General features: G+C 41.5%; 1 protein-coding gene across 1 annotated transcript; it reads left to right on the top strand.

The window, feature by feature from the left end:
• Window positions 1–1,077: 1,077 nt before the first annotated feature.
• nus1 (NUS1 dehydrodolichyl diphosphate synthase subunit) lies at window positions 1,078–13,400 on the top strand. Its single transcript, XM_037751751.1, has 5 exons — window positions 1,078–1,729; window positions 4,049–4,180; window positions 8,358–8,510; window positions 12,140–12,239; window positions 12,546–13,400. Exons 1-5 carry the CDS (start codon window positions 1,324–1,326, stop codon window positions 12,634–12,636), a joined length of 882 nt encoding a protein of 293 aa, XP_037607679.1. The 5' UTR covers window positions 1,078–1,323; the 3' UTR covers window positions 12,637–13,400.
• Window positions 13,401–14,331: the final 931 nt, after the last annotated feature.

A 14,331-nucleotide genomic window follows, 5' to 3' on the forward strand; every position in this document is an offset into this window, starting at 1 on the left:
AAATAAATAAACAATTGGTCCCTGGCATCTTTGGCATAAAAGTGTTTAGTTAGTTTCACTACAATTTACACTTTTATTAACAAAGAAGGGCGGCTGTATAAGTGTACATATTAAAAAACATGTGCATTAACGACTGTAAATTATGATCTAAAAATGTGCACTAAAGACTGTAAATTATTATCTAAAAATGTGCAAAAATGTCCATTAAAGACTGTAAATTATAATCTAAAAATGAGCAAAAATGTGCATTGAAGACTGTAAATTATAATCTAAAAATGTGCAAAAATGTGCATTAAAGACTGTAAATTATTATCTAAAAATGTGCAAAAATGTGTATTAAAGATTGTAAATTATAATTTAAAAATGTGCAAAAATGTGCATCGAAGACTGTAAATTATAATCTAAAAATTTGCAAAAATGTGCATTAAAAACTGTAAATTATAACCTAAAATATGCATTGAAGACCTGCAAATTATAATTTAAAAATGTGCAAAAATGTGCATTAAAGACTGTAAATTATAATCTAAAAATGTGCAAAATGTGCACTAAAGACTGTAAATTATTATCTAAAAAAGTGCAAAAATGTGCACTAAAGACAGTAAATTATAATCTAAAATTGTGCAAAAATGTGCATTAAAGACTGTAAATTATAATTTAAAAATGTGCAAAAATGTGTATTAAAGACGGTAAAGTTTAATCTAAAATGTGCAAAAATGTGCATTAAAGACTGGAAATTATGATCTAAAAAGGGGCAAAAAAAATGTGCATTAAAGACTGTAAATTAAAATGTGCAAAAATGTGCATTAGAGACTGTAAATTATAATCTCAAAATGTGCATTAAAGACTTTACATTATAATCTAAAAATGTGCAAAAATGTGCATTAAAGACTGTAAATGTAAATATATTCATAATTTATAATTTTACTTTTAAACGACTACTAATTTATTTTCTTTCTTGAAAAGAGCAGTTTTAGTTTAGTCCAGTGATCATCTGAAGCCCTGCTGTATGTGTGTATGTGTCTCATGTGATGTCACGGCCTGGTTTGACACACGTTAAGGCGGCGCTTAGCACTGCGTCACTGCGTCACTCTCCTCTCGTCCAATCAGAGAGCTCCGTGTATCACGCTGCGAGTTCACAGGTCAGGGGTTGCCAACGAGAGAGGAAGATGGCGTCAGACAGACGGAGCTGCAGGCAGCGATGAAACAGATGAAACAGATGAAACAGGTCTAACAGGCGGATACTAATACTGACACTGAGGAGTGAACACCTCATTCTCACCACTACCCTCTAAAGACATTACTTCTCACAGAACAAGGCCACTCATGGCGCTGCTGTACGGCTTGTTGTGGCGGTTCTTGCTGGTTCTGGTCCACATCAACAGAGCGCTGGTCGCCTGGCTGCGGGTCCGGCTGCGGAGCCTGAAGGGTCGGCTGTGGGAGCGCGCTGTGGCCGCTCTGCTGCTGCCGGTCGCCCTGGCCGGGTTCCCGGACCACCAGAAGAAGCTGAACCAGAACCCCGACGCTAACGCTAACGCCAACCCGGTGACTGGAAACCGAGCTGCTGTCCGCCGGTCCCGGTGGCTGTCTGACGGCAGGTCTCTGGAGAAGCTGCCGGTCCACATCGGCCTGCTGGTGGCGGAGGAAGAGCCCAGCTACACGGACATAGCCAACCTGGTGGTCTGGTGCATGGCTGTCGGGATCTCATACGTCAGCGTCTATGACAATCACGGTGAGCATCTTTACCTTCACTATCCGTCTGTCTTCTGTGTCTCTGCTGGTTGAATAAAGGCACACTGCTATTTAATTTACCTTTCTACAGTGATAATGTGACATAACTGCTGCTAACTAACTCACTTTACATATCCCAAATTCAACATCAATACTTTCATATTGAATGAAACCAGACAGGGCTGACTATCCCAGTTTCATTAGTGTATTTTAGTGAATTCAGCCCTCTGAAACTGTCTAAATATGCAAAAGTGTGCATTACTGCAATGTAATCTACAGTAATGTGTCTAAACTACACAGTTGTTTTCTTATCTCATCATTTTCAGCTATCCCATTGTGTTTGATTTTGATAAGTTTGTTTGACTTTCATAATGATTCATAACTCATCTGACCATAGTTTATACAAGCTGAAAAATGGCCCCCGTCTTCTTTCTGTAATGTCATCATGTGACTGTAGAGTTATATTGGTTTGTTCCACTTTTATAAACCTCAGCTGTAAAGAGAAGCTGCAGAGATTATGTGTTCATTGTGTGGTCTCTTCAGGAAACACACATGACACAATATTATTAGAAAATCTGATACTTGTTATTTGGGTATAAATTGTTTTCCAGGTTGAATATGGGACCCCGGTGTGACTTCTAGAGGCTCATAGTTCAGATGTAAGGCCGTGCTGTCGGGACATGACACCAGTTTAGAACACAAACTGTTCACAAGCTGTGTTCTAAACTGGGAACCATCAGCTGGACTCAAACACAACACTAAAGTCCCCGGTTAAACACCTCGATCAGGATGAACAGGTTCATTCCTAAAGAGCTGAAAGAGCTGGAGTTTATCATCTGACCAAATGATGCAAATTGGTCACGTCAACCCCCACTTTATTACTTCCTACTTTGAATATCTGTACTCTCTCTCCTGCGTGCTCACTCCTTTGAACGGAGTAAAAGACTGATGCCTTCCTCTCAGGGGAGCCATCTTTGAATCTGTGATATTGACGTACTGGACACCTGATCATTTGGTTTAGCACTTAGATACTTGTTTAGGAACTGTTACTTATATTGATTTCATTATGTAGGAAGGAAAAACTGCCACAGCTATAGAGATGTGAGAAAAAATCGAGAAAAAAAATCGAATATCGCGATACAATGTTTTGTGATACTGCTCTATTCTCACAAACACTGTATCGATTGCATAAAAAAGTTAACTTTTTTATGCATATGATGGTGCATTCTTTATACTATGACAGTTTTCCTAAAATTAAATTAAATAATCGCAGTGTATTGCCTTGTTTACAGTATCACAATATATCGCAATACATTGGATCATAACCCCTCTCTCATGATACGTATCATATCGGCAGATTCTTGCCAATACACAGCTACAGTGTCAGTGTTTCATCTAGAGGTCGACCGATAGTGGATTTTTAAAGGCCGATATAGTAACGATAGTTTGGAGCAGGAAGGAAGCCGATAACCGATTAATTGTCTTTATCTTCTTTACTTCTGCAGCAGCCTAGTCGGCTACTTTTCCATACGCCATTTTTAAAAAATATTTTTTTGTCACTCTGAATTTAAGAATTCCTGGGGTAAAGGAGGATCCTTCAGTGTGTGATTTCATTTCATGGATGGATGGTAACGTGGCTCTTTTTCCTCCCGGTCTGCCTGTCTTGTATCTGGGACAAAGAGCTGAAAGTGTTGCGTTTCATATTTTCATATTCATATTCAAGAGATAACTTTTTTTCTGCCCCTCTACCTTGACTTTGTGTATGAAGCCTCCATGCAAAACGGTGATGAACATGACTGGTTGAGGCTGCGCAGCCATCTGCCACTATCAGAGCCCAGTTCCACCGATAACGATAATCGGTCTACCTCTATAGTTTCATCCTCCACTTGTAGCCTTCGCTGCTTTCCACAGCCACAGTTGTGGCTCCGAAGGTAGAGCGGGTCGTCCACTAATCAAAAGGTCAGCGGTTCAATCCCCCGGCTCCTTCAGTCACATGTCGAAGTGTCACTGAGCAAGATACTTAACCCCAAATTGCTCCTGAAGGCTGAGCCATCGGTGTGTGAATGAGTATTTAGATCAGATCCTGATGGGCAGGTTGACACCTTGCAAGGCAGCCTCTGCCATCAGTGGATGAATGTGTGTGTGTAAATGGTTGAATGCTTCGAGTGGTCGGAAGACTAAAAAGGCGCTGCTGTATATAAATGCAAGTCCATTTACCATCCTCCAGCATCTTACTAAAATAAATAAAAATGTATTTTTCATTTCATTCTGGATTGAATGATGTACTTACTGTATCATCCTCATCGGTCTCTACGCTCAGGTATTTTCCGGAAAAACAACTCCCGTCTGCTGGAGGAGATAGTGAGGCAGCAGCAGGACCTGCTGGGTGCAGACGGATCCAAATACAATGTGGAGTTCCTCAGCAATGGCAGCGACAATCACCAGCACCACGGTAAGGACTTACTACTACTACTACCGTTTCAGTCAGTGCGTTTACATGCATACTTGAGTATAATCGTGTTACAGTCGGCTTTCTCCAGTAAACAGATTTCTTAAATGCCACGTAAAGGAGAAACCTGGTTTCCCTAATCTGGGATTTCTCCTAAAGAACGCCGATTTCTCTGCCATATATACAAGTAACTCGGTTTCCAATCAGCTCTTTACACATACACATGTGCACGACAAGTCCCACACACTTTTTAAAATCGGTAGTTTAATCAGGATTGCTCAAAGACAACTTTGAGTTATGAGCCCACATAAACCAATCAATAATATGCTGCACGGAAACAGATTCACAGCAACTTCAGTGCAGGTATAGACGCATTCTGTGATTACCCTCGTAACCTGGTTTCTCTGAGTAACCTGGTTTAACTTTAGTGCACTGAGTGACTGACACAATCTGGTTGTGTAAAAGTGGACATAAGTCATTAATTGCCTCACTCACACTAGGCTACAGTTTAGATTGAGAGTGATAGGAAGGAAGAAGAGCTGCCATCATAAGGTGGCTGAAGACCAGGCGGCAACTCCAGGGTCTGAAAAGTGAAGCCAATGCTGAAGTGCCTTAAACTTGCATTCTCTCTAACAGCCAGCAGGGGGCGACTCCTCTGGTTGCTAAAAGAAGTCTGATTGTATAGAAGTCTATGAGAAAATGAGCCTACTTCTCACTTAATTTATTACCTCAGTAAACATTGTAAACATGAGTTTATGGTCTCAATCGCTAGTTTCAAGTCTTCTTCAATACAGCATGATGTTCATTTAGTAGATTATGGTCCCATTTAGAGTCAAATAGTCTATTACTGTTTTTTTTTGGCGAGTGGTTTTGGCGAGGGCATAGATAACGGCTTCAGTTCCCCGTCAGAAACAGTTGCCTGAAAATATTCTAAATATAACATACACTTAAACTGATATTGATTTTTTTCAGCATTAGGCTGTTCTTAGCTCAACCCTCTCGTGTCACTTCTGGTTCCAAAAAAACAAACTGCCGAACTCGATGCTTCAAAACAGTAGTCCTCAAACCAATGAGTGACGTCACGGTGACTATGTCCACGTCTTACATACAGTCTATGCTGAAGACACATATGCAGTTTATATATACACCGATCAGCCGTAACATTAGGACGGCACGGGCACCCTGACCGGTCTGTGGCTACGCAGCCTCATACGCAACAAACTGCGATGCACTGTGTGTTCTGACACCTTTCTATCAGAACCAGCATTAACTTTATCAGCAATTTGAGCTCCAGTAGCTCTTCTATTGGATCAGACAACACGGGCCAGCCTTTGCTCCCCACGTGCATCAATGAGCCTCGGGTCTGATCCTGTCGCCGGTTCACCGTTTTTCCTTCCTTGGACCACGTTTGGTAGGTCCTGACCACTGCAGACCGGGAACATCCCACAAGAGCTGCAGTTCTGGAGATGCTCTGACCCAGTCGTCCAGCCAGCACTATTTGGCCCTTGTCAAAGTCACTCACATCCTTACACTGGCCCATTTTTTCTGCTACCAACACAAAGTTCAAAATGTTCACTTGCTGTCTAATATATCCCCCCCACTGCCAGAGATAATGAGATAATCCATGTTATTCACTTCACCTGTCCGTGGTCATAATGTTATGGCTGATCGGTGTATATATAAATACTAATCTAGGCCATAACCTTGTTATCTGTTAACTTGGCTGCATTTTATTCACTTTTGAGACATTCAAACAGGATGTCACCATAACGACTGAAGCTGTGATACTCGTTTAATGTTTCACGTCTGGCATGTAAGAGATTTCCCACAACATATTTTCTGGGCTGAGTTGATAACTCGGCCTTGGAACAACATAAAATTTTTCTTTGCAGTCATTGGACAGCTGCATTTGAAGCTCCACTTCAGTTTCACAATCTTTCATTGCCTCATTCTTTGTGAAAGGCTGAAGCTCTAAGCTAAGGGGATATCTATCTACTGTTGCCCTAGCTGGCGCTGGTACTGGGTCCTTTTCATTCCACACAGACACTTAAAATTGCCACAACATTTACAGAGCCAAGTGCAATCTCGAATAAACTGGCTGACACAACGACGTTACCATCTGTTAGATATCGCCTCCTCAAAACATTTAGGATGAAATGACCTCAAAGCTCCTTGACTCTTTCCTTTAACAAACGGCTGTATTTGGAGAAGACTGTAGAATGAGAAGAACATGAAGGAAAGCAGGAAGGCTGAATGCACAAACTACAGGCTCATCTTTCAGTGTATCATCCCCCCGTCCACAGTGTCATTCTATTGGCTGACTACCAGGACAGGAGTATTGCATTCCTCTGCATCATCTTAGACTCGTTTTCCAGGATATTCTTCCAGGACACAAAAGACAGAAACTGACACTGCCAGCTAGCCCACAGAGACCCACATCCACAGGTTTCTATCCAGAGCTTGAAGTGGGAAAAAAATAAGTGCCGGTACTCCTCTTATTCACATGTTGGCGTGCATACCTGCCGGTATCTCATTCCTATTTATTCATCATTTCTTTAAGCATGTTATACTGTGTCAGTCATAATCAGCTGTGACTTTATTGCTATCCTTACACTTGGGTTATTCATCTTCTATAACTGGAACATTATAGGGTCAAGGTGGTGGTGCTATTTGTAGTATCGCTGTACAATATATTATAGGATGTCTATAGGCTGGAATCAGCTGCAGGTATGCATGCAGAGCTGAGGTGTGAGAGCTACATATTATGCAGCAGGATAAAGAGACACATTATGAATTTCAGTGCATTAAAAATGCTAGGAGATAATGGGTTTTGGGGCTCCTACCCCGAGAAAATTTGAAAGTTTTTGACTGCAATTTTACATAATTTTGGACCATTATTATTCCTGGTTAAACGATTATTTTATTATTTACACATATCATAGCCTTCGTCTGAACATTTAATTCTTCTGGAAATGTTTGCTCTGTAAAATCATGTTCCGTAAATCAAAAGAGCACGAGCAAGAGAGTCTCATTAATTATATTTGTTCACAACTAAAAGAAGTTATGACTAGCTGTTCACTAATTATTTTACAGAAAGGAACGAAAACATTGTGTCGATAAATTAAAGCAACCTTGTGGCACAGCGAGCACTAGACGACTAGACGACGACATGAGATGCTCCGCTGCTAGAACAGCTGATCTCCCACTAGGGGGTTCCTCCCACGCCGAGCAGCCGTCCCTGACCCTGCCGAGCGGGGCGGAAGCGCGCTGCTGTAAAGGAAAGGGAAATGAAGAATGAGGCACAATAATCATTTTAATGTTGATTATCTTGTTTTCATAATTGTCGAGGCCAAAATCGTGATTGAAATCTGATAAACTGCACAGCCCCCGAGGAACGCATTGAAAGAATTTCTTCAAATTTGCCACAAAGGTCGACTTGGACTCAAAGATTAACTTATTCGATTTTGGTGGTCAACGGTCAATTTCACACAAATGTCTTATAACAGGATAAAATGATGAAGTGATGACATTTTGGACAGGCGTGGAACTTGACTGACTGACAAACGTGAGGCGGTAATTCTAGTTTTTAACCTCTTCTACTGATATCGGAGCATCGATAACCAAAGCTTGTTCCTTGCTCTTTTATGGAATGACCAAATTACTAAATAAACTATCATATTATTGAGCCATTTCTACCCTCATCTTCTGCAGCTTTTTATACAAATCATCAAAAGAGAGGCAAGTCATAATCAAGTCAGCACACTGACACACTATACAATAATAAATATATACATATATTTGCATAAAGCAGCAGATTTGCCCAACCCCCATGTTGATAAGAGTATTAAATACTTGACAAATTTCCCTCTGAGGTATATTCTGAACAAATACAAAATGTGCGATTAATTTGCGAATAATCGTGATTATATATTTTAATCGATTGACTGCCCTACTATTTTTAAATATCGAGTGGGTTTTCTTTCTCAGAGAAATTATCTAGCTCATGGCTCATGCCACTTTTGAGTTAGAGGGCACATTTCTCATTTTTAGATTTTTTTAGATGCATGACCAACAGGAATTCTTTCACCATCTCCCAGTGAAGGTACATCATGCTCACATTTTCAACTACAAGGCAGTGGAAGCTAATCTTGTTTGTTGTGTGTGTGTGTGTGTGTCTCAGTGGTTTCCAGCAGGCCCACGGTGAAGGTGTTGTCTCCAGAGGACGGAAAGCAGAGCATCGTCCAGGCAGCGCAGCAGCTCTGTCGCTCTGTGGAGAATAAAGAGAGGAGCTCCAAAGACATCAGTGTCTCCATGCTGGACATACTGCTCAGAGGTACCACTTCAGGACCTTTATTACACAACATGCACCTTTTTTTTCTATATTTTATTTGTATTTTTCTGGTGGCATCATGTGTCTCTCCCAATGTCTTGTGTTTGGGATGCAATGCACCAGACATGTCTCAGCTTTTTTCTATTACATTCTTTTTTCATAATAAACAACAACTGAGAGAGAAAACACACACATGGAACTAAAAATAAAATAAAATAAAATAAAAAATATTATTAATAATACTAATACTAAAAATAATAATAAATAAATAAATAAATAATAATTAAATAAAAATCCCATCCCAAACTAACAACAGACGCTGTTAAGACTGTATACATACACATTATAAATAAATAAATAAATGTACCTTTGTGTATCTTACATTTAAAACAAAGGTTTGAAGAGCTGGGGAACGTTTTCTGGAGGCGAACGGGTGTAAAATATGAACCAAATAAAATTAATTAATAATTAATAAATACAATTTTGTTCATGTATAGAAATTGAGGTGCATTGCAGATCCTTTTCCAATCTCCAGAACTAAATGTTACCCCCAGATCACGTTCCCGCAGTGGTTTCAGGGAATCATAAGCTGAAGAAGAATCAGAGTACACCCAGTAGAGCGTGAAATTTGGAGATAATACCCTTTAAGCGATTTGGCAGAGACCGAGACACTCTCAAGTTTCAAGCTGACTGCAACAACCTACACACACAAAACAAATTAAACCCCCATAATCACGATAGTGAAAGTCTTTAACACCTCAGCGAAGACGAGGAGGCACGCTGCACTGTAGCTTCACAGCAGGTTTAATGGCCCCTCGGAGAACGGAGCAGACAGCTGTGACATTCTTCATCATCTCAACACCGTGTCTACACGGGAGGGAGGCGTAGCGTGAGCGGCACGTTAGCAGAGCAGCAGCAGCTTCAGGGCTCCGTCTGTGTCCATATTTCTGCATCCTGGGGTCCCTAAACAGTCTTGAATTACATAAATTGGGTATCACTGTAAAGCTGAGACTCTTGTTGATCCAATGAGCCCATCTGTATTCATGTGTGATGATGTTAGTCCCCATAGTAGCCATTTCAAATAGTGAGACAATTTTTGGACATTTTTCCTCACTGTATAAAATGACTTGTGGTGACCTCTAGGATACTCACAGCCTCATGAAACTTTACAGCCACAAACTAGAGACCTAGAGCATTCAGAGGATGGATGGCTTTCCTAGCTAGATTGACAATATGGCTTTCTCTACGGTGTTCCTCGAGGTCTTGGTGTCTTAATGTGGTATTTTGGAGGGATTATTGATTATTTTTTATCAATTCTCGAGTGGTAGAAAATGGTTACATTTCGCACCAAATCTTTGTAAGAAATGGTATCAATCTAAAAATTGCTACAACAACTTCTGAGACATAATAGAGCATGGGGATGGACATTATATACTTCTATCATAATGTTCTAAACCCTTATACACTCTCACTATTTATTTTAATCAATTGATTAATTGTTAAATTCATGTTTATTTATGACCAGAACAACTTGACACACAGTGCTGAGCTGCATCTCAAATTAATCTTCAGGTTCTCAGCTTTCAGATGATGTACACCACTTCTATGTGACATCTACTGTTGACCTGCTATCTCTCCCTAAAGACCCCCTGTACCCCCCTAATAAAAGACAAAAACTGGTCTATTGTGGCTCTCAGAGGGTTAAAGGTTCTATATACGGGATTCAGAGCATTAATATAGCAGCAACAACTATTTGCTATGATATAATGAAGTAATGGCTACCTCTGTGTGTGATGTAATCAGTGCTTCTCTGTGCTTTGTTTACATAGCCGGCCGGCCCCGTGCATTTTATTGCATATGAGTCTCTGTTGTGCCCCACTGGCTAGCTCACGCCCACCGATTTACACTGAGTTCATGTGGCGGTTATTGTTGAACACCGTCTCGACCAAAGGCGTCGTCTAAGAAGTGTAGCATCCCCCCCCCCCCCCCCCCCCCTAGGTAAACACTGTTAGCTCTGTCAACACTGTTGCCGTTATTTACATTGTTTGCCGCCGGCTCAGCCGTCGTCATGTTGAGAGCCATGTGGAGGCAAAAAAAAATGCTCTGAATTGCGTATAGAGAACCTATAATATAGTGTGTGGTTTTCCTTTGTTCACTCAGTGAATTGAGCAGTAAAGTGGTCAGGCTTCAAGGCATCAGTACATCTTTCTTCAAGAAAATGTCTCAAAGCTTCTCTGGCGACCTTGTTAACCAGTATCACTGTATCAGAGGTTACACAGCAGCAGCCTGTAATCCTCAGTGTGAGCGGTGCTCTGGATGAAGGACAGTGAACGCATGCACACAGACAGGAGGACAGAAAACAAACACACGGCAGTAATACAACAATCAGCCGGTCAACATCACGAGTCAGTCATCAGTCAGTGAGGACGGCAACCTGTTGCTTTACCTGAAGTGCCCTGAAGTCATGACTCAGAAGTCAGTCATTGACTAGAGCTGAGAATCACTGTCACCATAATGAACACAGGCTGCACTGTGCTGTGTGATCTGCATTAGATACATATGATAGTTTACATACTAGGAGTATTTATTCACTGCATTATAAAGGGCTTTTATACACAGCTGTAATGAAAGAGTGAACCAAAGTGCAGTAGATTGTTTTTCACACACAAACATGAACGCATGCCGACATCTCAAAGTCTAACAAGCATATACTGATAAAAGACTGAACTGACCGAATCACCTCTGCCTCCGCAGAAAGTGTCACAACACTGCTGACAATGTCTCGCCAGACAAAAATATCACAACATATAATATCACACTTTCAGTCATGTGTCCCCCTGATGGTAAATGTCACCTGTTCTGCATCGCAGCAGAAAGTCCTGTGTTTTATATCTCAGAAGAGAGGAGGAGGAGGCTTCAAGCCGCTTCACACCAAGCACTGATTTTCGTCCGAAATATTTGCATGGAAATTTATAAAAAACAGATTTTGTGGGTTCTTATGAATGCTCGCCCACCCCTGCGGAACATTCGTGCAGAGGAAATAATATTCAGATGAACCTCGATTTGTTAGATTATTGATTCTAGGGGCATCCCGGGTGGAGCGGGGTGGAGCGGGTGCCCCGCGTGCCAAGTCTGAGTCCTTACCACAGCAGCCTGGGGTTTAAATCCCACCTGTAGCCCTTTGCTGCATGTCATCCCCTCTCTCTTCCCGCCTTTCATAACTATCACTGTCTCTCTCAAATACAGGCAAAAAGCCCAAAAAAGTAATCTTTAAAAAAAGAAAAAAAAGAATATTAATTCATAGATCAGTGCTGCCTAGTTTGACCGTTTGATCGGAGTCAGTGAATGATTGACAGCTGCCTCCGTGAAATTAACAGCCAATAGGAGCGCTCGCTCTCTCTGAAATGACCTGTTTTTGGCCAAAGTCTCCGGTCACAGGCTAGATTATTTAAAGTCTGAAAACAGCCATGAGGAGGTCTAGAAGTCTCTCGGAACACTTGAATTACAATATGCTGAAAGGTTATTCTGGAATTTTTTTGCTCAATGATGCCAAAAACATTCTTCCTCCTGCAGGTTTAAAGAGTTTGTGTGGATTAAATCTCTTGTGCTGCTTGTCTCTGTGCTTGTTTCAGAGTCCAAGAACATCCCGGACCCTGAGCTGGTGGTGAAGTTCGGTCCTGTGGACAGCACGCTGGGCTTCCTCCCCTGGCACATCAGACTCACTGAATTCTTGTAAGCTACTGTCTATGTTTACACGTGTCACTTAAATGCATCCATGACGGAGGCACTAAGAATTATAAACTGATTTTGCACACACGAGCAGAAGGCTCAGCTTTGAGATATATATATATATATATATATATATATGTATATATATATATATCAAATATATATATATATTTAGTAATATGAACAAAAAGAAACCTTCAACATGAACAGCAGATGGCACTGTTGAACTCCCAGTGCGGGTGTGTGTTTCTCTCTGGATGTGTTGTGTACAGTTTGACATTTCCTGTGTGTCCTGCTCTGTGTCCTCAGCTCCCTGCCCTCCCACAGAAACATCTCCTACGAGGACCTGCTGGGCGTCCTGCAGCGGTTCGGTGTTTGTCAGCAGCGGCTCGGCCAGTAACGCGGAGCCCGCGTCAGGCTCTTTTTATATACAGGTAGAAGAAGTGTGGGGTTCACGCAGTCAAGAGGAGAGTTTGGACATGTGATGACCCCTCCGTGCTCCACTCGTCTCCACTAAAATCTGTCCCATCTCCTGGATCTTTAAAGACTGCTCAAAGACGAGGACACCAGGAGACAAAGCCAGCCAGCTCACTTCCTGCCACCAGCTCTTGTCTTATAATAAACTCACATTCCAGGACCTCTGGAACGAGCTCTCTCTCCGAGCCAAGAGGAAAAACAGCACGTCAGAGACACACACTGACACGAGAAGACTGTCTGCACAGACATCAGTGTTCCACAAACCCTGTTCTGTCCTCTCAAAACCCTCTGGCTCACTGGTTGTCATTCAGTCTCCAGCTGCTATTTTCTGCCCGAAGACTTAAAAAAATGACTGGCCTTCACTCAGCAGATAATAAAGAAGAAACAAGGCTTTGTGCCCGTCTTCGCGAGGCACCCTGGGAAATCCAGCTGCATTTCGGGGGTGGGGGAGGAGAGAGGCTCGACTCCCCGACAACACATGAGCTGAGAGGCGGAAGTTGAGCTTAGGGACAGAGCGGTTAATAATGTGTAAATATGAGAAATTCATGTGGCTCCGTGTTCATCCCCGTGGCCTCCAGCTTGCAGTCGTGTGTTCATGTGTAGTGTTGCTTCAGACACATACAGAGGTTTGTTCAAGGCTCCTGTTGAACTGACCAGGCTCTGAAATAAAGAAATGCACTGTCTGTCTGTGTGTCTACTGACAGCTCTTGAAGACGAGTCCATTTTACGTCACAACAAAATAATCCTAACTCCCCTGATATTTACTAATCTTGACTGACATTGTTTCCTTAAAGGTCCCATATTGTAAAAAGTGAGATTTTCATGTCTTTTAAAGCCGGTTTAAATGATATATAAATACTGTTAAACTATCAAAACGCTCAATATACAGAGAAATACATATTTAGAAATTTTGCGTTTGAAACAAGGCGTTCTGTCCATTTCTGATGTCACAAATATACAATATATAGATCATTACAAGGTTTTAAACATAAACATTCTAAATGTGTCCCAGTTTATTTCCTGTTGCAGTGTATGTGAATAACATCAGTTTACAGGAAGTAAACATGGACCCAAGCTGTTGCCTAGCAACGCAATTCCGTTGAAATGCACTAAAAAGGAGCATTTCAGACAGAGGGTGAATACAGGCATATTCAAGCAGACAGTATGAGGAAAATAATGTGTTTTTGAACATAACAGCATGTAAATATGTTCTAGTAGAAACACAAAGTACAAACCTGAAAATGAGCACGATATGGGACCTTTAAAGCTGACAGACCCTTCACTGTTTAAAGCTTGAGTCTGCAACAATGGAGAAACCACCAAGAATACGCTAGATTTAAAAAAAAAAAAAAAATTCAATCTAAAAACCCAGCCTAATATTGCCAACTCTTCTCCAATGAAAGTAGCTAGCAGCACTAGCTCCAAAAGTCCCTAAATCTAGAGAGAAAATCACCAAGTCTGCAACACTGGGCGCGGCAGTAGACTCAGTCCGTTTGGGACTTGGCTTGGGAACCGGAGGGTCACCGGTTCAAGTCCCCGCACGGACCAAGTACAGAGTGTTCAGTGGTAGCTGGAGAGGTGCCAGTTTGCCTCCTGGGCACTGCTGAGGTGACTTCCC

The sequence above is a fragment of the Sebastes umbrosus genome, chromosome 18 (assembly GCF_015220745.1).
Source record: "Sebastes umbrosus isolate fSebUmb1 chromosome 18, fSebUmb1.pri, whole genome shotgun sequence".
Classification (NCBI taxonomy): domain Eukaryota; kingdom Metazoa; phylum Chordata; class Actinopteri; order Perciformes; family Sebastidae; genus Sebastes; species Sebastes umbrosus.